The sequence below is a fragment of the Engystomops pustulosus genome, unplaced genomic scaffold (genome assembly GCF_040894005.1).
Source record: "Engystomops pustulosus unplaced genomic scaffold, aEngPut4.maternal MAT_SCAFFOLD_116, whole genome shotgun sequence".
Lineage (NCBI taxonomy): Eukaryota > Metazoa > Chordata > Amphibia > Anura > Leptodactylidae > Engystomops > Engystomops pustulosus.
In genome coordinates, this window is record NW_027284997.1 from 151,519 (window position 1) to 175,284 (window position 23,766).

The 23,766-nt window shown below is 54.7% G+C and overlaps 1 protein-coding gene across 3 annotated transcripts in view; it reads right to left on the bottom strand.

Annotated features, from left to right (window-relative positions):
- Positions 1–246: 246 nt before the first annotated feature.
- The window catches only part of FAM20A (FAM20A golgi associated secretory pathway pseudokinase), a 185,844-nt gene continuing 162,324 nt past the window's right edge, over positions 247–23,766 (bottom strand). For all 3 annotated transcript variants that reach the window (XM_072131652.1, XM_072131653.1, XM_072131654.1), the window contains exons 10-11: positions 1,107–1,166; positions 247–540 (exon numbers count right to left, since the gene is read on the bottom strand). In XM_072131652.1, the coding sequence (XP_071987753.1) occupies positions 264–540; positions 1,107–1,166 (337 nt within the window). In that variant the 3' untranslated portion in view covers positions 247–263. The remainder of the gene's footprint in view (positions 541–1,106; positions 1,167–23,766) is intronic.

Genomic DNA, 23,766 nt, shown 5'->3' on the forward strand with positions numbered 1-23,766 from the left:
ATAGTATCTCACACATGGGGTCTCCCAGGGGAAATTGTGCCTGCATTGTAAAAGTGTAGAACCATACGAGGGGGACATACTTTTTCTCATGTCTTTTTGTGATCACAGGACACATCTGCCCTCGCCTGGTTGTGTGTGAAGGGAGTCCCCTGACTGGTCCTATCTGCAGACCTCCTGTACCCCTGCTCCCAGGCTCCCCAGTCTTATGACCTCTAATGGACCGATGGCTCACATGGAGGGTGCTGCTTGTGAACAAAAGATCTTTATTGGGTGGCATTGGTCAAAGGTCTTGAGTGGTTTGAGAATGGCTGGAGGGGTCTCCAGATGTCCTTGATGAGCACAGCCTCCTCCCCGTGGCTCCGCACACACTGCTGCACCACCTCCAGGACCTTCTTCAGACGCCTGTCCAGGGCTAGCAGGTGCGGCTCCGTGAGGATGGGGGCCAGGGGGTCCACGCCCAAGGACTCCCTCATTACATCACTAAGGAGGAAATCCCCCGACGCCAGGAGCTTCAGACGCTGCCACGTGTCATCCTTCACCCTGCCACAAGAGAAGAATCAATCAGGTCCCCCGATCCAGCAATACAGAGGAAGAGGACCACCATAACACTATAATGTCCATGTATGACACCCGTGTGACCCCCAGACCCAGCAATACAGAGGAAGAGGACCCCCATAATAGTGTAATGTCCATGTATGACACCAGTGTGACCCCCAGACCCATCAATACAGAGGAAGAGGATCCCCACAATAGTGTAATGTCCATGTATGACACCAGTGTGACCCCCAGACCCAGCAATACAGAGGAAGAGGACCCCCATAATAGTGTAATGTCCATGTATGACACCAGTGTGACCCCCAGACCCATCAATACAGAGGAAGAGGACCCCTATAATAGTGCAATGTCCATGTATGACACCAGTGTGACCCCCAGACCCAGCAATACAGAGGAAGAGGATCCCCACAATAGTGTAATGTCCATGTATGACACCAGTGTGACCCCCAGACCCAGCAATACAGAGGAAGAGGACCCCCATAATAGTGCAATGTCCATGTATGTAGGTAGGAGGTGCCCAGTGCGTCCTTGGGATGTTCTCTATTACTCACACACAGCACTGGGAGAGAGGAATCAAGATGGAAAACTCGTCTTGAGAATAGCGCCCAAATCTGGAAGATAAAATTGGGTCAGAGAACAGTATACCCCAATATACCCACAGCCCCGCTGGTTTGACAGATCTAAGTAACTACATTTCTGTGAGTGGCATGTGCAGGGGGAAGTGTGTACTATGTGCAGGGGGAAGTGTGTACTATGTGCAGGGGGAAGCGTGTACTATGTGCAGGGGGAGGTGTGTACTATGTGCAGGGGGAGGTGTGTGCTATGTGCAGGGGGAAGTGTGTACTATGTGCAGGGGGAAGCGTGTACTATGTGCAGGGGGAAGCGTGTACTATGTGCAGGGGGAAGCGTGTACTATGTGCAGGGGAAAGCGTGTACTATGTGCAGGGGGAGGGGTGTACTATGTGCAGGGGGAGGTGTGTACTATGTGCAGGGGGGCGTGTACTATGTGCAGGGGGGCGTGTACTATGTGCAGGGGTGTGTACTATGTGCAGGGGAAGGGGTGTACTATGTGCAGGGGGGGCGTGTACTATGTGCAGGGGGGTGTGTACTATGTGCAGGGGGGTGTGTACTATGTGCAGGGAGGTGTGTACTATGTGCAGGGGGTGTGAACTATGTGCAGGGAGGTGTGTACTATGTGCAGGGGGTCTGTACTATGTGCACGGGAGCGGTGTACTATGTGCAGGGGGGGTACTATGTGCAGTGGGGTGTGTAGTATGTGCAGGGGGTGTGTACTATGTGCAGGGGGTGTGTACTATGTGCAGGGGGTGTGTACTATGTGCAGGGGGTGTGTACTATGTGCAGGGGGTGTGTACTATGTGCAGGGGGTGTTCTATGTGCAGGGGGGTGTACTATGTGCAGGGGGGAGTACTATGTGCAGGGGGTTGTGTACTATGTGCATGGGGGGTGTACTATGTGCAGGGGGTGTGTAATATGTGCAGGGTGTGTGTACTATGTGCAGATGGGTGTACTATGTGCAGGGGGAATGTACTATGTGCAGGGGGGGTCTACTATGTGCAGGGGGGGTGTACTATATGCAGGGGTTTACTATGTGCAGGGGGAAGTGTGTACTATGTGCAGGAAGAGGTGTGTACTATGTGAAGAGGTGTGTACTATGTGCAGGGGGGGTGTACTATGTGCAGGGGGGTATACTATGTGCAGGGGCGGTGTACTATGTGCAGGGGGTGTGTACTATGTGCAAGGGGTGTGTACTATGTAGAGGGGGTGTGTACTATGTAGAGGGGGTGTGTACTATGTGCAGGGGGTGTTTAATATGTGCCGGGGGGGTGTACTATGTGCAGGGGGTTGTACTATGTGCAGGGTGTGTGTACTATGTGCAGGGGGTGTGTACTATGTGCAGGGGGTGTGTACTATGTGCAGGGGGAAGTGTGTACTATGTGCAGGGGGAAGTGTGTACTATGTGCAGGGGGAAGTGTGTACTATGTGCCGGGAGAGGTGTGTACTATGTGCAGGGGGGGGTGTACTATGTGCAGGGGGGAGTACTATGTGTGCAGGGGGGGTTGTACTATGTGCAGGGGGTGTGTACTATGTGCAAGGGGTGTGTACTATGTGCAGGGGGTGTTTAATATGTGCAGGGGGTGTGTACTGTGTGCAGGGGGTGTGTACTATGTGCAGGGGGTGTGTACTATGTGCAGGGGGTGTGTACTATGTGCAGGGGGAGGTGGGTACTATGTGCAGGGGGGTGTACTATGTGAAGGGGGTGTGTACTATGTGCAGGGGGGTGTACTATGTGCAGGGGGGTGTGCTATGTGCAGGGGGGTGTGCTATGTGCAGGGGGGTGTACTATGTGCAGGGGGGTGTACTATGTGCAGGGGGGTGTACTATGTGCAGGGGGGTGTACTTTGTGCAGAGGGTGTGTACTATGTGCAGGGGGTGTGTACTATGTGCAGGGGGAGGTGTGTACTATGTGCAGGGGGAAGTGTGTACTATGTGCAGGGAAAGGTGTGTACTATGTGCAGGGGGAGGTGTGTACTATGTGCAGGGGGAGGTGTGTACTATGTGCAGGGGGTGTGTACTATGTGCAGGGGGAAGTGTGTACTATGTGCAGAAGGAAGTGTGTACTATGTGCAGGGGGAAGTGTGTACTATGTGCATGGAGAGGTGTGTACTATGTGCAGGGGGTGTGTACTATGTGCAGGGGGTGTTTATTATGTGCATGGGGGGGTACTAAGTGCCGGGGGGGTGTACTATGTGCAGGGGGTGTACTATGTGCAGGGGGGTGTACTATGTGCAGGGTGTGTGTACTATGTGCAGGGTGTGTGTACTATGTGCAGGGGGGTCTACTATGTGCAGGGGGGGTGTACTATGTGCAGGGGGTGTACTATGTGCAGGGGGTGTGTACTATGTGCAGGAGGAAGTGTGTACTATGTGCAGGGGGAAGTGTGTACTATGTGCAGGGGGAAGTGTGTACTATGTGCAGGGGGAAGTGTGTACTATGTGCAGGGAGAGGTGTATACTATGTGCAGGGGGGGTGTACTATGTGCAGTGGGGTGTACTATGTGCAGGGGGGGTTGTACTATGTGCAGGGTGTGTGTACTATGTGCAGGGGGTGTGTACTATGTGCAAGGGGTGTCTACTGTGTGCAGGGGGTGTGTACTATGTGCAGGAGGTGTGTACTATGTGCAGAGGGTGTGTACTATGTGCAGGGGGAGGTGTGTACTATGTGCAGGGGGTGTACTATGTGCAGGGGGTGTGTACTATGTGCAGGGGGGTGTACTATGTGCAGGGGAGTGTACTATGTGCAGAGGGTGTGTACTATGTGCAGGGGGTGTGTACTATGTGCAGGGGGAAGTGTGTACTATGTGCCGGGGGAGGTGTGTACTATGTGCAGGGGGGTGTGTACTATGTGCAGGGGGGTGTGTACTATGTGCAGGGGGTTGTGTACTATGTGCAAGGGGAGGTGTGTACTATGTGCAGGGGGGTGTATTATGTGCAGGGGGGAGGAATATGTGCAGGGGGGTGTACTATGTGCTGGGGGGTGTACTATGTGCAGGGGGGGTGTACTATGTGCAGGGGGGGCGTGTACTATGTGTAGGGGGATGTGTACTATGTGTAGGGGGATGTGTACTATGTGCAGGGGGGGTGTACTATGTGCAGAGGGTGTGTACTATGTGCAGGGGGAAGTGTGTACTATGTGCAGGGGGAGGTGTGTACTATGAGCAGGGGGGTGTGTACTATGAGCAGGGGGGTGTGTACTATGTGCAGGGGGGTGTGTACTATGTGCAGGGGGTTGTGTACTATGTGCAGGGGGAGGTGTGTACTATGTGCAGGGGGGTGTATTATCTGCAGGGGGGGAGGAATATGTGCAGAAGGGTGTACTATGTGCAGAGGGGGTGTACTATGTGCAGGGGGAGGTGTGTACTATGTGCAGGGGGGTGTATTATGTGCAGGGGGGTGTATTATGTGCAGGGGGGTGTACTATGTGCAGGGTGTGTGTACTATGTGCAGGGGGGTGTACTATGTGCAGGGGGTGTGTACTATGTGCAGGGGGGTCTACTATGTGCAGGGGGGGTGTACTATGTGCAGGGGGTGTACTATGTGCAGGGGGTGTGTACTATGTGCAGGGGGTGTGTACTATGTGCAGGAGGAAGTGTGTACTATGTGCAGGGGGAAGTGTGTACTATGTGCAGGGGGGTGTATTATGTGCAGGGGGGTGTACTATGTGCAGGGGGTGTGTACTAAGTGCAGGGTGTGTACTATGTGCAGGGGGTGTACTATGTGCAGAGGGGTGGTGTACTATGTGCAGGGGGGGTGTACTATGTGCAGGGGGGGTGTACTATGTGCAGGGGGGGTGTACTATGTGCAGGGGGGGGTGTACTATGTGCAGGGGGGGTGTACTATGTGCAGGGGTGGTGTACTATGTGCAGGGGTGTGTGTACTATGTGCAGGGGTGTGTGTACTATGTGCAGGGGGGTGTGTACTATGTGCAGGGGGGTGTGTACTATGTGCAGGGGGGTGTACTATGTGCAGGGGGGGGTGTACTATGTGCAGGGGGGTGTACTATGTGCAGGGGGGGTGTACTATGTGCAGGGGGGGTGTACTATGTGCAGGGGGGTGTGTACTATGTGCAGGGAGGTGTACTGTGTGCAGGGGTGTGTGTACTATGTGCAGGGGGGGTGTACTATGTGCAGCGGGGGTGTACTATGTGCATGGGGTGTGTACTATGTGCAAGGGGTGTACTATGTGCAGGGGGGTGGTGTACTATGTGCAGGGGGGGTGTACTATGTGCAGGGGTGTGTGTACTATGTGCAGGGGTGTGTGTACTATGTGCAGGGGTGTGTGTACTATGTGCAGGGGTGTGTGTACTATGTGCAGGGAGGTGTACTATGTGCAGGGGGGGTGTACTATGTGCAGGGGGGTGTACTATGTGCAGGGGGGTGTACTATGTGCAGGGGGGTGTACTATGTGCAGGGGGGTGTGTACTATGTGCAGGGGGGTGTGTACTATGTGCAGGGAGGTGTACTATGTGCAGGGGGTGTGTACTATGTGCAGGAGGTGTGTACTATGTGCAGGGGGGTGTGTACTATGTGCAGGGGGGTGTGTACTATGTGCAGGGGGGGTGTACTATGTGCAGGGGGGGTGTACTATGTGCAGGGGGGGTGTACTATGTGCAGGGGGGGTGTACTATGTGCAGGGGGGTGTGTACTATGTGCAGGGAGGTGTGCTATGTGCAGGGGGGTGTGTACTATGTGCAGGGGGGGTGTACTATGTGCAGGGGGGTGTACTTTGTGCAGGGGGGGTGTACTATGTGCAGGGGGGGTGTACTATGTGCAGGGGGGTGTGTACTATGTGCAGGGGGGTGTGTACTATGTGCAGGATGGTGTTCTATGTGCAGGGGGTGTGTACTATGTGCAGGGAGGTGTACTGTGTGCAGGGGGGTGTGTACTATGTGCAGGGGGGTGTACTATGTGCAGGGGGTGTGTACTATGTGCAGGGGGGTGTGTACTATGTGCAGGGAGGTGTGCTATGTGCAGGGGGTGTGTACTATGTGCAGGGGGGGTGTACTATGTGCAGGGGGTGTGTACTATAAGCAGGGGGGTGTGTACTATGTGCAGGGAGGTGTACTATGTGCAGGGGGTGGTGTATACTATGTGCAGGGGGGGTGTACTATGTGCAGGGGGGTGTGTACTATGTGCAGGGGGGTGTGTACTATGTGCAGGATGGTGTACTATGTGCAGGGGGTGTGTACTATGTGCAGGGAGGTGTACTGTGTGCAGGGGGGTGTGTACTATGTGCAGGGGGGTGTACTATGTGCAGGGGGGGGTGTACTATGTGCAGGGAGGTGTGCTATGTGCAGGGGGTGTGTACTATGTGCAGGGGGGGTGTACTATGTGCAGGGGGTGTGTACTATAAGCAGGGGGTGTGTACTATGTGCAGGGAGGTGTACTATGTGCAGGGGGTGGTGTATAATATGTGCAGGGGGGGTGTACTATGTGCAGGGGGTGTGTACTATGTGCAGGGGGTGTGTACTATGTGCAGGGAGGTGTACTATGTGCAGGGGGGGGTGTACTATGTGCAGGGGGGGGTGTACTATGTGCAGGGTGGTGTACTATGTGCAGGGGGTGTGTACTATGTGCAGGGAGGTGTACTGTGTGCAGGGGGGTGTGTACTATGTGCAGGGGGGTGTACTGTGTGCAGGGGGGTGTGTACTATGTGCAGGGGGGTGTACTATGTGCAGGGGGGTGTGTACTATGTGCAGCGGGGTGTGTACTATGTGCAGGGAGGTGTGCTATGTGCAGGGGGGTGTGTACTATGTGCAGGGTGGGTGTACTATGTGCAAGGGGTGTGTACTATAAGCAGGGGGGTGTGTACTATGTGCAGGGAGGTGTACTATGTGCAGGGGGTGGTGTATACTATGTGCAGGGGGGTGTACTATGTGCAGGGGGTGTGTACTATGTGCAGGGGGTGTGTACTATGTGCAGGGAGGTGTACTATGTGCAGGGGGGGTGTACTATGTGCAGGGGGGGTGTACTATGTGCAGGGGGTGTGTACTATGTGCAGGGGGTGTACTATGTGCAGGGGGGTGTGTATTATGTGCAGGGGGAGAGGAATATGTGCAGGGGGGTGTACTATGTGCAGGGGGGGTGTACTATGTGCAGGGGGGGTGTACTATGTGCAGGGGGGGTGTACTATGTGCAGGGGGGTGTGTACTATGTGCAGGGAGGTGTACTGTGTGCAGGGGGGTGTGTACTATGTGCAGGGGGGGGGTGTACTATGTGCAGCGGGGGTGTACTATGTGCATGGGGTGTGTACTATGTGCAAGGGGTGTTTACTATGTGCAGGGGGTGTACTATGTGCAGGGGGGTGGTGTACTATGTGCAGGGGGGTGTGCTATGTGCAGGGGTGTGTGTACTATGTGCAGGGGTGTGTGTACTATGTGCAGGGAGGTGTACTATGTGCAGGGGGTGTGTACTATGTGCAGGGGGGTGTACTATGTGCAGGGGGGTGTGTACTATGTGCAGGGAGGTGTACTATGTGCAGGGGGTGTGTACTATGTGCAGGGGGGGGGTGTACTATGTGCAGCGGGGTGTACTATGTGCATGGGGTGTGTACTATGTGCAAGGGGTGTTTACTATGTGCAGGGGGTGTACTATGTGCAGGGGGGTGGTGTACTATGTGCAGGGGGGTGTGCTATGTGCAGGGGTGTGTGTACTATGTGCAGGGGTGTGTGTACTATGTGCAGGGAGGTGTACTATGTGCAGGGGGTGTGTACTATGTGCAGGGGGGGTGTACTATGTGCAGGGGGGTGTACTATGTGCAGGGGGGTGTACTATGTGCAGGGGGGTGTGCACTATGTGCAGGGGGGTGTGTACTATGTGCAGGGAGGTGTACTATGTGCAGGGGGTGTGTACTATGTGCAGGGAGGTGTACTATGTGCAGGGGGGTGTGTACTATGTGCAGGGGGGGGTGTACTATGTGCAGGGGGGGTGTACTATGTGCAGGGGGGTGTGTACTATGTTCAGGGAGGTGTGCTATGTGCAGGGGGGTGTGTACTATGTGCAGGGGGGGTGTACTATGTGCAGGTGGGGTGTACTATGTGCAGGGGGGTGTGTACTATGTGCAGGGGGGTGTGTACTATGTGCAGGGAGGTGTACTATGTGCAGGGGGTGGTGTATACTATGTGCAGGGGGGGTGTACTATGTGCAGGGGGTGTGTACTATGTGCAAGGGGTGTGTACTATGTACAAGGGGTGTGTACTATGTGCAGGGTGTGTACTATGTGCAGGGGGGTGGTGTACTATGTGCAGGGGGTGTGTACTATGTGCAGGGGGGTGTGTACTATGTGCAGGGAGGTGTACTATGTGCAGGGGGGTGTGTACTATGTGCAGGGGGGGTGTACTATGTGCAGGGGGGGTGCACTATGTGCAGGGGGGGTGTACTATGTGCAGGGGGTGTGTACTATGTGCAGGGGGGTGTGTACTATGTGCAGGGAGGTGTACTAGGGAGGTGTACTATGTGCAGGGGGTGTGTACTATGTGCAGGGAGGTGTACTGTGTGCAGGGGGGTGTGTACTATGTGCAGGGGGGTGTACTATGTGCAGGGGGGTGTGTAATATGTGCAGGGGGTGTGTGCTATGTGCAGGGAGGTGTGCTATGTGCAGGGGGGGGTGTACTATGTGCAGGGGGGGTGTACTATGTGCAGGGGGTGTGTACTATAAGCAGGGGTGTGTACTATGTGCAGGGAGGTGTACTATGTGCAGGGGGTGGTGTATACTATGTGCAGGGGGGGTGTACTATGTGCAGGGGTGTGTACTATGTGCAGGGGGGTGTACTATGTGCAGGGGGGGTGTACTATGTGCAGGGAGTGTGTACTATGTGCAGGGGGGGTGTACTATGTGCAGGGGGGTGTACTATGTGCAGGGGGGTGTACTATGTGCAGGGAGGTGTACTATGTGCAGGGGGGTGTGTACTATGTGCAGGGGGGGTGTACTATGTGCATGGGGGGTGTACTATGTGCAGGGGTTGTGTACTATGTGCAGGGAGGTGTACTATGTGCAGGGGGTGTGTACTATGTGCAGGGGGTGTGTACTATGTGCAGGGGGGTGTACTATGTGCAGGGGGGGTGTACTATGTGCAGGGGGGTGTGTACTATGTGCAGGGGGGTGTGTACTATGTGCAGGGAGGTGTACTATGTGCAGGGAGGTGTACTATGTGCAGGGGGTGGTGTATACTATGTGCAGGGGGGGTGTACTATGTGCAGGGGGGTGTACTATGTGCAGGGGAGGTGTACTATGTGCAGAGGGGTGTGTACTATGTGCAGGGGGTGTGACTATGTGCAGGGAGGTGTACTATGTGCAGGGGGTGGTGTATACTATGTGCAGGGGGGTGTACTATGTGCAGGGAGGTGTACTATGTGCAGTGGGTGTGTACTATGTGCAGGGGGAGGTGTGTACTATGTGCAGGGGTGTGTACTATGTGCAGGGAGGTGTACTATGTGCAGAAGGGTGTGTACTATGTGCGGGGGGGTGTACTATGTGCAGGGAGGTGTACTATGTGCAGGGGGGTGTGTACTATGTGCAGGGGGTGTGTACTATGTGCAGGGAGGTGTACTATGTGCAGAAGGGTGTGTACTATGTGCAGGGGGAGGTGTGTACTATGTGCAGGGAGGTGTACTATGTGCAGGGGGGTGTGTAATATGTGCAGGGGGTGTGTACTATGTGCAGGGGGGTGTACTATGTGCAGGGAGGTGCACTACGTGCAGGGGGGTGTGTACTATGTGCAGGGGGTGTGTACTATGTGCAGGGGGTGTGTACTATGTGCAGGGGGTGTGTACTATGTGCAGGGGGTGTGTACTATGTGCAGGGTCCTGTGTACTATGTGCAGGGTGTGTACTATGTGCAGTGTGTACTATGTGCAGGGTGTACTATGTGCAGGGGGAGGTGTGTACTATGTGCAGGGGGTGTGTACTATGTGCAGGGAGTTGTACTATGTGCAGAAGGGTGTGTACTATGTGCGGGGGGGGGGTGTACTATGTGCAGGGAGGTGTACTATGTGCAGGGGGGTGTGTACTATGTGCAGGGGGTGTGTACTATGTGCAGGGGGTGTGTACTATGTGCAGGGGGTGTGTACTATGTGCAGGGGGTGTGTACTATGTGTACTCTGTCTGTTATGAAATACAGAGCTTTTCCCTTACATCAGTTTTAACCAGACATGCAACTGTCAGTGAAACTCAAGTCTTATGATCAAAAAGCAGATGTTTGATAAGAATAGCATCAGCGTCCAGACTAGCGGTCGATTTCCTGTAGACAACGGTGACTGGAAATCGCCCTGGCATAGCAACCAAGGCCTAGTTTTGAGGACCAATCAGCAGGGGTCGAGGGCCAGACATATATGCTTAGCTATCACCAATTGTAATGATTCTAATGTATGTAACCACGCCTCTTTGTATGAATATAAGAGGTGTGTACTATGTGCAGGGGGGTGTACTATGTGTAGGGGGGGTGTACTATGTGCAGGGGGAAGTGTGTACTATGTGCAGGGGGAAGTGTGTACTATGTGCAGGGGGAGGTGTGTACTATGTGCAGGGGGGGTGTACTATGTGCAGGGGGTGTGTTCTATGTGCAGGGGGAAGTGTGTACTATGTGCAGGGGGAAGTGTGTACTATGTGCAGGGGGAGGTGTGTACTATGAGCAGGGGGGTGTGTACTATGTGAAGGGGGAGGTGTGTACTATGTGCAGGGGGGTGTGTACTATGTGCAGGGGGGTGTGTACTATGTGCAGGGGGGTGTGTATTATGTGCAGGGGGTCTGTAATATGTGCACGGGAGCGGCGTACTATGTGCAGGGGGGGTGTACTATGTGCAGGGGGGGTACTATGTGCAGGGGGGTGTACTATGTGCAGGGGGGTGTGTAGTATGTGCAGGGGGTGTGTACTATGTGCAGGGGGTGTGTACTATGTGCAAGGGGTGTTTACTATGTGCAGGGTGTGTACTATGTGCAGGGGTGTGTGTACTATGTGCAGGGGTGTGTGTACTATGTGCAGGGAGGTGTACTATGTGCAGGGGGTGTGTACTATGTGCAGGGGGGGTGTACTATGTGCAGGGGTGTGTGTACTATGTGCAGGGAGGTGTACTATGTGCAGGGGGTGTGTACTATGTGCAGGGGGGTGTACTATGTGCAGGGGGGTGTGTACTATGTGCAGGGAGGTGTACTATGTGCAGGGGGTGTGTACTATGTGCACGGAGGTGTACTATGTGCAGGGGGGTGTGTACTATGTGCAGGGGGGGTGTACTATGTGCAGGGGGGTGTACTATGTGCAGGGGGGGTGTACTATGTGCAGGGGGGTGTGTACTATGTGCAGGGAGGTGTGCTATGTGCAGGGGGGTGTGTACTATGTGCAGGGGGGGGTGTACTATGTGCAGGGGGGTGTGTACTATGTGCAGGGAGGTGTACTATGTGCAGGGGGGTGTTTACTATGTGCAGGGGGGGTGTACTATGTGCAGGGGGGGTGTACTATGTGCAGGGGGGTGTGTACTATGTGCAGGGGGGGTGTACTATGTGCAGGGGGGTGTGTACTATGTGCAGGGAGGTGTACTATGTGCAGGGAGGTGTACTATGTGCAGGGGGGTGTTTACTATGTGCAGGGGGGGTGTACTATGTGCAGGGGGGGTGTACTATGTGCAGGGGGGTGTGTACTATGTGCAGGGGGGGTGTACTATGTGCAGGGGGGTGTGTACTATGTGCAGGGGGGTGTGTACTATGTGCAGGGGGGGTGTACTATGTGCAGGGGGTGTGTATTATGTGCAGGGAGGTGTACTATGTGCAGGGGGGTGTGTACTATGTGCAGGGGGGGTGTACTATGTGCAGGGGGGGTGTACTATGTGCAGGGGGGGTGTACTATGTGCAGGGGGGTGTGTATTATGTGCAGGGAGGTGTACTATGTGCAGGGGGTGTGTACTATGTGCAGGGAGGTGTACTATGTGCAGGGGGGTGTGTACTATGTGCAGGGGGGTGTACTATGTGCAGGGGGGTGTGTACTATGTGCAGGGGGGTGTGTACTATGTGCAGGGGGGTGTGTACTATGTGCAGGGAGGTGTGCTATGTGCAGGGGGGGGTGTACTATGTGCAGGGGGGGTGTACTATGTGCAGGGGGGGTGTACTATGTGCAGGGGGGGTGTACTATGTGCAGGGGGGTGTGTACTATAAGCAGGGGGGTGTGTACTATGTGCAGGGAGGTGTACTATGTGCAGGGGGTGGTGTATACTATGTGCAGGGGGTGTGTACTATGTGCAGGGGGTGTGTACTATGTGCAGGGGGGTGTACTATGTGCAGGGGGTGTGTACTATGTGCAGGGGGGGTGTACTATGTGCAGGGGGGGTGTACTATGTGCAGGGAGGTGTACTATGTGCAGGGGTGTGTGTACTATGTGCAGGGGGGTGTGTACTATGTGCAGGGGGGGGTGTACTATGTGCATGGGGGGTGTACTATGTGTAGGGGGGGTGTACTATGTGCAGGGGGGTGTGTACTATGTGCAGGGGGGTGTGTACTATGTGCAGGGAGGTGTACTATGTGCAGGGGGTGTACTATGTGCAGGGGGGAGTACTATGTGCAGGGGGGAGTACTATGTGCAGGGGGGGTGTACTATGTGCAGGGGGGTGTGTACTATGTGCAGGGGGGTGTGTACTATGTGCAGGGAGGTGTACTATGTGCAGGGGGTGGTGTATACTATGTGCAGGGGGGGTGTACTATGTGCAGGGGGGGTGTACTATGTGCAGGGAGGTGTACTATGTGCAGAGGGGTGTGTACTATGTGCAGGGGGTGTGTACTATGTGCAGGGAGGTGTACTATGTGCAGGGGGTGGTGTATACTATGTGCAGGGGGGGTGTACTATGTGCAGGGAGGTGTACTATGTGCAGGGGGTGTGTACTATGTGCAGGAGGAGGTGTGTACTATGTGCAGGGGGTGTGTACTATGTGCAGGGAGGTGTACTATGTGCAGAAGGGTGTGTACTATGTGCGGGGGGGGGTGTACTATGTGCAGGGAGGTGTACTATGTACAGGGGGGTGTGTACTATGTGCAGGGGGGTGTACTATGTGCAGGGAGGTGTACTATGTGCAGGGAGGTGTACTATGTGCAGGGGGGTGTATACTATGTGCAGGGGGTGTGTACTATGTGCAGGGGGTGTGTACTATGTGTACTCTGTCTGTTATGAAATACAGAGCTTTTCCCTTACATCAGTTTTAACCAGACATGCAACTGTCAGTGAAACTCAAGTCTTATGATCAAAAAGCAGATGTTTGATAAGAATAGCATCAGCGTCCAGACTAGCGGTCGATTTCCTGTAGACAACGGTGACTGGAAATCGCCCTGGCATAGCAACCAAGGCCTAGTTTTGAGGACCAATCAGCAGGGGTCGAGGGCCAGACATATATGCTTAGCTATCACCAATTGTAATGATTCTAATGTATGTAACCACGCCTCTTTGTATGAATATAAGAGGTGTGTACTATGTGCAGGGGGGTGTACTATGTGTAGGGGGGGTGTACTATGTGCAGGGGGAAGTGTGTACTATGTGCAGGGGGAAGTGTGTACTATGTGCAGGGGGAGGTGTGTACTATGTGCAGGGGGGGTGTACTATGTGCAGGGGGTGTGTTCTATGTGCAGGGGGAAGTGTGTACTATGTGCAGGGGGAAGTGTGTACTATGTGCAGGGGGAGGTGTGTACTATGAGCAGGGGGGTGTGTACTATGTGAAGGGGGAGGTGTGTACTATGTGCAGGGGGGTGTGTACTATGTGCAGGGGGGTGTGTACTATGTGCAGGGGGGTGTGTACTATGTGCAGGGGGTCTGTAATATGTGCACGGGAGCGGCGTACTATGTGCAGGGGGGGTGTACTATGTGCAGGGGGGGTACTATGTGCAGGGGGGTGTACTATGTGCAGGGGGGTGTGTAGTATGTGCAGGGGGTGTGTACTATGTGCAGGGGGTGTGTACTATGTGCAAGGGGTGTTTACTATGTGCAGGGTGTGTACTACGTGCAGGGGGTGTACTATGTGCAGGGGTGTGTGTACTATGTGCAGGGAGGTGTACTATGTGCAGGGGGTGTGTACTATGTGCAGGGGGGGTGTACTATGTGCAGGGGTGTGTGTACTATGTGCAGGGAGGTGTACTATGTGCAGGGGGTGTGTACTATGTGCAGGGGGGTGTACTATGTGCAGGGGGGTGTGTACTATGTGCAGGGAGGTGTACTATGTGCAGGGGGTGTGTACTATGTGCACGGAGGTGTACTATGTGCAGGGGGGTGTGTACTATGTGCAGGGGGGGTGTACTATGTGCAGGGGGGTGTACTATGTGCAGGGGGGGTGTACTATGTGCAGGGGGGTGTGTACTATGTGCAGGGAGGTGTGCTATGTGCAGGGGGGTGTGTACTATGTGCAGGGGGGGTGTACTATGTGCAGGGGGGTGTGTACTATGTGCAGGGAGGTGTACTATGTGCAGGGGGGTGTTTACTATGTGCAGGGGGGGTGTACTATGTGCAGGGGGGGTGTACTATGTGCAGGGGGGTGTGTACTATGTGCAGGGGGGGTGTACTATGTGCAGGGGGGTGTGTACTATGTGCAGGGAGGTGTACTATGTGCAGGGAGGTGTACTATGTGCAGGGGGGTGTTTACTATGTGCAGGGGGGGTGTACTATGTGCAGGGGGGGTGTACTATGTGCAGGGGGGGTGTACTATGTGCAGGGGGGTGTGTACTATGTGCAGGGGGGGTGTACTATGTGCAGGGGGGGTGTACTATGTGCAGGGGGGTGTGTACTATGTGCAGGGGGGGTGTACTATGTGCAGGGGGTGTGTATTATGTGCAGGGAGGTGTACTATGTGCAGGGGGGTGTGTACTATGTGCAGGGGGGGTGTACTATGTGCAGGGGGGGTGTACTATGTGCAGGGGGGGTGTACTATGTGCAGGGGGGTGTGTATTATGTGCAGGGAGGTGTACTATGTGCAGGGGGTGTGTACTATGTGCAGGGAGGTTTACTATGTGCAGGGGGGTGTGTACTATGTGCAGGGGGGTGTACTATGTGCAGGGGGGTGTGTACTATGTGCAGGGGGGTGTGTACTATGTGCAGGGGGGTGTGTACTATGTGCAGGGAGGTGTGCTATGTGCAGGGGGGGGTGTACTATGTGCAGGGGGGGTGTACTATGTGCAGGGGGGGTGTACTATGTGCAGGGGGGTGTGTACTATAAGCAGGGGGGTGTGTACTATGTGCAGGGAGGTGTACTATGTGCAGGGGGTGGTGTATACTATGTGCAGGGGGTGTGTACTATGTGCAGGGGGTGTGTACTATGTGCAGGGGGGTGTACTATGTGCAGGGGGTGTGTACTATGTGCAGGGGGGGGTGTACTATGTGCAGGGGGGGTGTACTATGTGCAGGGAGGTGTACTATGTGCAGGGGTGTGTGTACTATGTGCAGGGGGGTGTGTACTATGTGCAGGGGGGGGTGTACTATGTGCATGGGGGGTGTACTATGTGTAGGGGGGGTGTACTATGTGCAGGGGGGTGTGTACTATGTGCAGGGGGGTGTGTACTATGTGCAGGGAGGTGTACTATGTGCAGGGGGTGTACTATGTGCAGGGGGGAGTACTATGTGCAGGGGGGGTGTACTATGTGCAGGGGGGTGTGTACTATGTGCAGGGGGGTGTGTACTATGTGCAGGGAGGTGTACTATGTGCAGGGGGTGGTGTATACTATGTGCAGGGGGGGTGTACTATGTGCAGGGGGGGTGTACTATGTGCAGGGAGGTGTACTATGTGCAGAGGGGTGTGTACTATGTGCAGGGGGTGTGTACTATGTGCAGGGAGGTGTACTATGTGCAGGGGGTGGTGTATACTATGTGCAGGGGGGGTGTACTATGTGCAGGGAGGTGTACTATGTGCAGGGGGTGTGTACTATGTGCAGGAGGAGGTGTGTACTATGTGCAGGGGGTGTGTACTATGTGCAGGGAGGTGTACTATGTGCAGAAGGGTGTGTACTATGTGCGGGGGGGGGGTGTACTATGTGCAGGGAGGTGTACTATGTACAGGGGGGTGTGTACTATGTGCAGGGGGGTGTACTATGTGCAGGGAGGTGTACTATGTGCAGGGGGGTGTGTACTATGTGCAGGGGGTGTGTACTATGTGCAGGGGGTGTGTACTATGTGTACTCTGTCTGTTATGAAATACAGAGCTTTTCCGTTACATCAGTTTTAACCAGACATGCAACTGTCAGTGAAACTCAAGTCTTATGATCAAAAAGCAGATGTTTGATAAGAATAGCATCAGCGTCCAGACTAGCGGTCGATTTCCTGTAGACAACGGTGACTGGAAATCGCCCTGGCATAGCAACCAAGGCCTAGTTTTGAGGACCAATCAGCAGGGGTCGAGGGCCAGACATATATGCTTAGCTATCACCAATTGTAATGATTCTAATGTATGTAACCACGCCTCTTTGTATGAATATAAGAGGTGTGTACTATGTGCAGGGGTGTGTACTATGTGTAGGGGGGGTGTATTATGTGCAGGGGGAAGTGTGTACTATGTGCAGGGGGAGGTGTGTACTATGTGCAGGGGGGTGTGTACTATGTGCAGGGGGGGGGTGTTCTATGTGCAGGGGGAAGTGTGTACTATGTGCAGGGGAAGTGTGTACTATGTGCAGGGGGAGGTGTGTACTATGTGCAGGGTGGTGTGTACTATGTGAAGGGGGAGGTGTGTACTATGTGCAGGGGGGTGTGTACTATGTGCAGGGGGTCTGTACTATGTGCACGGGAGCGGCGTACTATGTGCAGGGGGAAGTGTGTACTATGCGCAGGGGGGTGTGTAGTATGTGCAGGGGGTGTGTACTATGTGAAGGGGCTGTGTACTATGTGCAGGGGGTGTACTATGTGCAGGGGGTGTACTATGTGCAGGGGGTGTGTACTATGTGCAGGGTTGTAAACTATGTGCAGGGGGTGTGTACTATGTGCAGGGGTGTGTACTATGTGCAGGGGGTGTGTACTATGTGCAGGGGGTGTGTACTATGTGCAGGGGGTTGTACTATGTGCAGGGGAGTGTACTATGTGCAGGGGGTGTGTACTATGTGCAGGGGGTGTTCTATGTGCAGGGGGGTGTACTATGTGCTGGGGGGAGTACTATGTGCAGGGGGTTGTGTACTATGTGCAGGGGGGTGTACTATGTGCAGAGGGGGTGTACTATGTGCAGGGGGAGGTGTGTACTATGTACAGCGGTCGTGTACTATGTGCAGGGGGTGTACTATGTGCAGGGGGGTGTACTATGTGCAGGGTGTGTGTACTATGTGCAGGGGGTGTACTATGTGCAGGGAGTGTGTACTATGTGCAGGGGGGGTGTACTATGTGCAGGGGGGGTGTACTATGTGCAGGGGTGTGTGTACTGTGTGCAGGGAGGTGTACTGTGTGCAGGGGTGTGTGTACTATGTGCAGGGGGGGTGTACTATGTGCAGCGGGGGTGTACTATGTGCATGGGGTGTGTACTATGTGCAAGGGGTGTACTATGTGCAGGGGGGTGGTGTACTATGTGCAGGGGGGGTGTACTATGTGCAGGGGTGTGTGTACTATGTGCAGGGGTGTGTGTACTATGTGCAGGGAGGTGTACTATGTGCAGGGGGGGTGTACTATGTGCAGGGGGGTGTGTACTATGTGCAGGGGGGGTGTACTATGTGCAGGGGGGGTGTACTATGTGCAGGGGGGGTGTACTATGTGCAGGGGGGTGTGTACTATGTGCAGGGAGGTGTGCTATGTGCAGGGGGGTGTGTACTATGTGCAGGGGGGGTGTACTATGTGCAGGGGGGTGTACTTTGTGCGGGGGGGGTGTACTATGTGCAGGGGGGGTGTACTATGTGCAGGGGGGTGTGTACTATGTGCAGGGGGGTGTGTACTATGTGCAGGATGGTGTACTATGTGCAGGGGGTGTGTACTATGTGCAGGGAGGTGTACTGTGTGCAGGGGGGTGTGTACTATGTGCAGGGGGGTGTACTATGTGCAGGGGGTGTGTACTATGTGCAGGGGGGGGTGTACTATGTGCAGGGAGGTGTGCTATGTGCAGGGGGTGTGTACTATGTGCAGGGGGGGGTGTACTATGTGCAGGGGGTGTGTACTATAAGCAGGGGGGTGTGTACTATGTGCAGGGGGTGGTGTATACTATGTGCAGGGGGGGTGTACTATGTGCAGGGGGGTGTGTACTATGTGCAGGGGGGTGTGTACTATGTGCAGGATGGTGTACTATGTGCAGGGGGTGTGTACTATGTGCAGGGAGGTGTACTGTGTGCAGGGGGGTGTGTACTATGTGCAGGGGGGTGTACTATGTGCAGGGGGGGGTGTACTATGTGCAGGGAGGTGTGCTATGTGCAGGGGGTGTGTACTATGTGCAGGGGGGGTGTACTATGTGCAGGGGGTGTGTACTATAAGCAGGGGGGTGTGTACTATGTGCAGGGAGGTGTACTATGTGCAGGGGGTGGTGTATACTATGTGCAGGGGGGGTGTACTATGTGCAGGGGGTGTGTACTATGTGCAGGGGGTGTGTACTATGTGCAGGGAGGTGTACTATGTGCAGGGGGGGGTGTACTATGTGCAGGGGGGGGTGTACTATGTGCAGGGTGGTGTACTATGTGCAGGGGGTGTGTACTATGTGCAGGGAGGTGTACTGTGTGCAGGGGGGTGTGTACTATGTGCAGGGGGGTGTACTATGTGCAGGGGGGTGTGTACTATGTGCAGCGGGGTGTGTACTATGTGCAGGGAGGTGTGCTATGTGCAGGGGGGTGTGTACTATGTGCAGGGTGGGTGTACTATGTGCAAGGGGTGTGTACTATAAGCAGGGGGGTGTGTACTATGTGCAGGGAGGTGTACTATGTGCAGGGGGTGGTGTATACTATGTGCAGGGGGGTGTACTATGTGCAGGGGGTGTGTACTATGTGCAGGGGGGTGTGTACTATGTGCAGGGAGGTGTACTATGTGCAGGGGGGGGTGTACTATGTGCAGGGGGGGTGTACTATGTGCAGGGGGTGTGTACTATGTGCAGGGGGTGTACTATGTGCAGGGGGGTGTGTATTATGTGCAGGGGGAGAGGAATATGTGCAGGGGGGTGTACTATGTGCAGGGGGGGTGTACTATGTGCAGGGGGGTGTACTATGTGCAGGGGGGTGTGTACTATGTGCAGGGAGGTGTACTGTGTGCAGGGGGGTGTGTACTATGTGCAGGGGGAGGGTGTACTATGTGCAGCGGGGGTGTACTATGTGCATGGGGTGTGTACTATGTGCAAGGGGTGTTTACTATGTGCAGGGGGTGTACTATGTGCAGGGGGGTGGTGTACTATGTGCAGGGGGGTGTGCTATGTGCAGGGGTGTGTGTACTATGTGCAGGGGTGTGTGTACTATGTGCAGGGAGGTGTACTATGTGCAGGGGGTGTGTACTATGTGCAGGGGGGGTGTACTATGTGCAGGGGGGTGTACTATGTGCAGGGGGGTGTACTATGTGCAGGGGGGTGTGTACTATGTGCAGGGGGGTGTGTACTATGTGCAGGGAGGTGTACTATGTGCAGGGGGTGTGTACTATGTGCAGGGAGGTGTACTATGTGCAGGGGGGTGTGTACTATGTGCAGGGGGGGTGTACTATGTGCATGGGGGGTGTACTATGTGCAGGGGGGTGTGTACTATGTTCAGGGAGGTGTGCTATGTGCAGGGGGGGGTGTACTATGTGCAGGGGGGGTGTACTATGTGCAGGTGGGGTGTACTATGTGCAGGGGGGTGTGTACTATGTGCAGGGGTGTGTGTACTATGTGCAGGGAGGTGTACTATGTGCAGGGGGTGGTGTATACTATGTGCAGGGGGGGTGTACTATGTGCAGGGGGTGTGTACTATGTGCAAGGGGTGTGTACTATGTACAAGGGGTGTGTACTATGTGCAGGGTGTGTACTATGTGCAGGGGGGTGGTGTACTATGTGCAGGGGGTGTGTACTATGTGCAGGGGGGGTGTACTATGTGCAGGGGGGTGTGTACTATGTGCAGGGAGGTGTACTATGTGCAGGGGGGTGTGTACTATGTGCAGGGGGGGTGTACTATGTGCAGGGGGGGTGTACTATGTGCAGGGGGGGTGTACTATGTGCAGGGGGTGTGTACTATGTGCAGGGGGGTGTGTACTATGTGCAGGGAGGTGTACTATGTGCAGGGGGTGTGTACTATGTGCAGGGAGGTGTACTGTGTGCAGGGGGGTGTGTACTATGTGCAGGGGGGTGTACTATGTGCAGGGGGGTGTGTACTATGTGCAGGGGGGTGTGTGCTATGTGCAGGGAGGTGTGCTATGTGCAGGGGGGGGGGTGTACTATGTGCAGGGGGGGTGTACTATGTGCAGGGGGTGTGTACTATAAGCAGGGGGTGTGTACTATGTGCAGGGAGGTGTACTATGTGCAGGGGGTGGTGTATACTATGTGCAGGGGGGGTGTACTATGTGCAGGGGGTGTGTACTATGTGCAGGGGGGGGTACTATGTGCAGGGAGTGTGTACTATGTGCAGGGGGGGTGTACTATGTGCAGGGGGGGTGTACTATGTGCAGGGGGGGTGTACTATGTGCAGGGAGGTGTACTATGTGCAGGGGGGTGTGTACTATGTGCAGGGGGGGTGTACTATGTGCATGGGGGGTGTACTATGTGTAGGGGGGGTGTACTATGTGCAGGGGGGTGTGTACTATGTGCAGGGAGGTGTACTATGTGCAGGGGGGTGTGTACTATGTGCAGGGGGGTGTGTACTATGTGCAGGGGGGGTGTACTATGTGCAGGGGGGTGTGTACTATGTGCAGGGGGGTGTGTACTATGTGCAGGGAGGTGTACTATGTGCAGGGAGGTGTACTATGTGCAGGGGGTGGTGTATACTATGTGCAGGGGGGGTGTACTATGTGCAGGGGGGGTGTACTATGTGCAGGGAGGTGTACTATGTGCAAAGGGGTGTGTACTATGTGCAGGGGGTGTGTACTATGTGCAGGGAGGTGTACTATGTGCAGGGGGTGGTGTATACTATGTGCAGGGGGGTGTACTATGTGCAGGGAGGTGTACTATGTGCAGTGGGTGTGTACTATGTGCAGGGGGAGGTGTGTACTATGTGCAGGGGGTGTGTACTATGTGCAGGGAGGTGTACTATGTGCAGAAGGGTGTGTACTATGTGCGGGGGGGTGTACTATGTGCAGGGAGGTGTACTATGTGCAGAGGGGTGTGTACTATGTGCAGGGGGTGTGTACTATGTGCAGGGAGGTGTACTATGTGCAGAAGGGTGTGTACTATGTGCAGGGGGAGGTGTGTACTATGTGCAGGGAGGTGTACTATGTGCAGGGGGGTGTGTACTATGTGCAGGGGGTGTGTACTATGTGCAGGGGGGTGTACTATGTGCAGGGAGGTGCACTACGTGCAGGGGGGTGTGTACTATGTGCAGGGGGTGTGTACTATGTGCAGGGGGTGTGTACTATGTGCAGGGGGTGTGTACTATGTGCAGGGGGTGTGTACTATGTGCAGGGTCCTGTGTACTATGTGCAGGGTGTGTACTATGTGCAGTGTGTACTATGTGCAGGGTGTACTATGTGCAGGGGGAGGTGTGTACTATGTGCAGGGGGTGTGTACTATGTGCAGGGAGGTGTACTATGTGCAGAAGGGTGTGTACTATGTGCGGGGGGGGGTGTACTATGTGCAGGGAGGTGTACTATGTGCAGGGGGGTGTGTACTATGTGCAGGGGGTGTGTACTATGTGCAGGGGGTGTGTACTATGTGTACTCTGTCTGTTATGAAATACAGAGCTTTTCCCTTACATCAGTTTTAACCAGACATGCAACTGTCAGTGAAACTCAAGTCTTATGATCAAAAAGCAGATGTTTGATAAGAATAGCATCAGCGTCCAGACTAGCGGTCGATTTCCTGTAGACAACGGTGACTGGAAATCGCCCTGGCATAGCAACCAAGGCCTAGTTTTGAGGACCAATCAGCAGGGGTCGAGGGCCAGACATATATGCTTAGCTATCACCAATTGTAATGATTCTAATGTATGTAACCACGCCTCTTTGTATGAATATAAGAGGTGTGTACTATGTGCAGGGGGGTGTACTATGTGTAGGGGGGGTGTACTATGTGCAGGGGTGTGTGTTCTATGTGCAGGGGGAAGTGTGTACTATGTGCAGGGGGAAGTGTGTACTATGTGCAGGGGGAGGTGTGTACTATGTGCAGGGGGGGTGTACTATGTGCAGGGGGTGTGTTCTATGTGCAGGGGGAAGTGTGTACTATGTGCAGGGGGAAGTGTGTACTATGTGCAGGGGGAGGTGTGTACTATGAGCAGGGGGGTGTGTACTATGTGAAGGGGGAGGTGTGTACTATGTGCAGGGGGGTGTGTACTATGTGCAGGGGGGTGTGTATTATGTGCAGGGGGTCTGTAATATGTGCACGGGAGCGGCGTACTATGTGCAGGGGGGGTGTACTATGTGCAGGGGGGGTACTATGTGCAGGGGGGTGTACTATGTGCAGGGGGGTGTGTAGTATGTGCAGGGGGTGTGTACTATGTGCAGGGGGTGTGTACTATGTGCAAGGGGTGTTTAATATGTGCAGGGTGTGTACTACGTGCAGGGGGTGTACTATGTGCAGGGGTGTGTGTACTATGTGCAGGGAGGTGTACTATGTGCAGGGGGTGTGTACTATGTGCAGGGGGGGTGTACTATGTGCAGGGGTGTGTGTACTATGTGCAGGGAGGTGTACTATGTGCAGGGGGGTGTACTATGTGCAGGGGGTGTGTACTATGTGCAGGGGTGTGTGTACTATGTGCAGGGAGGTGTACTATGTGCAGGGGGTGTGTACTATGTGCAGGGGGGGTGTACTATGTGCAGGGGTGTGTGTACTATGTGCAGGGAGGTGTACTATGTGCAGGGGGGTGTACTATGTGCAGGGGGTGTGTACTATGTGCAGGGGGGGTGTACTATGTGCAGGGGGGTGTGTACTATGTGCAGGGAGGTGTAATATGTGCAGGGGGTGTGTACTATGTGCAGGGAGGTGTACTATGTGCAGGGGGGTGTGTACTATGTGCAGGGGGGGTGTACTATGTGCAGGGGGGTGTACTATGTGCAGGGGGGGTGTACTATGTGCAGGGGGGGGTGTACTATGTGCAGGGAGGTGTGCTATGTGCAGGGGGGTGTGTACTATGTGCAGGGGGGGGTGTACTATGTGCAGGGGGGTGTGTACTATGTGCAGGGAGGTGTACTATGTGCAGGGGGGTGTTTACTATGTGCAGGGGGGGTGTACTATGTGCAGGGGGGGTGTACTATGTGCAGGGGGGTGTGTACTATGTGCAGGGGGGGTGTACTATGTGCAGGGGGGGTGTACTATGTGCAGGGGGGTGTGTACTATGTGCAGGGGGGGTGTACTATGTGCAGGGGGTGTGTATTATGTGCAGGGAGGTGTACTATGTGCAGGGGGGTGTGTACTATGTGCAGGGGGGGTGTACTATGTGCAGGGGGGGTGTACTATGTGCAGGGGGGTGTGTATTATGTGCAGGGAGGTGTACTATGTGCAGGGGGTGTGTACTATGTGCAGGGAGGTGTACTGTGTGCAGGGGGGTGTGTACTATGTGCAGGGGGGTGTACTATGTGCAGGGGGGTGTGTACTATGTGCAGGGGGGTGTGTACTATGTGCAGGGAG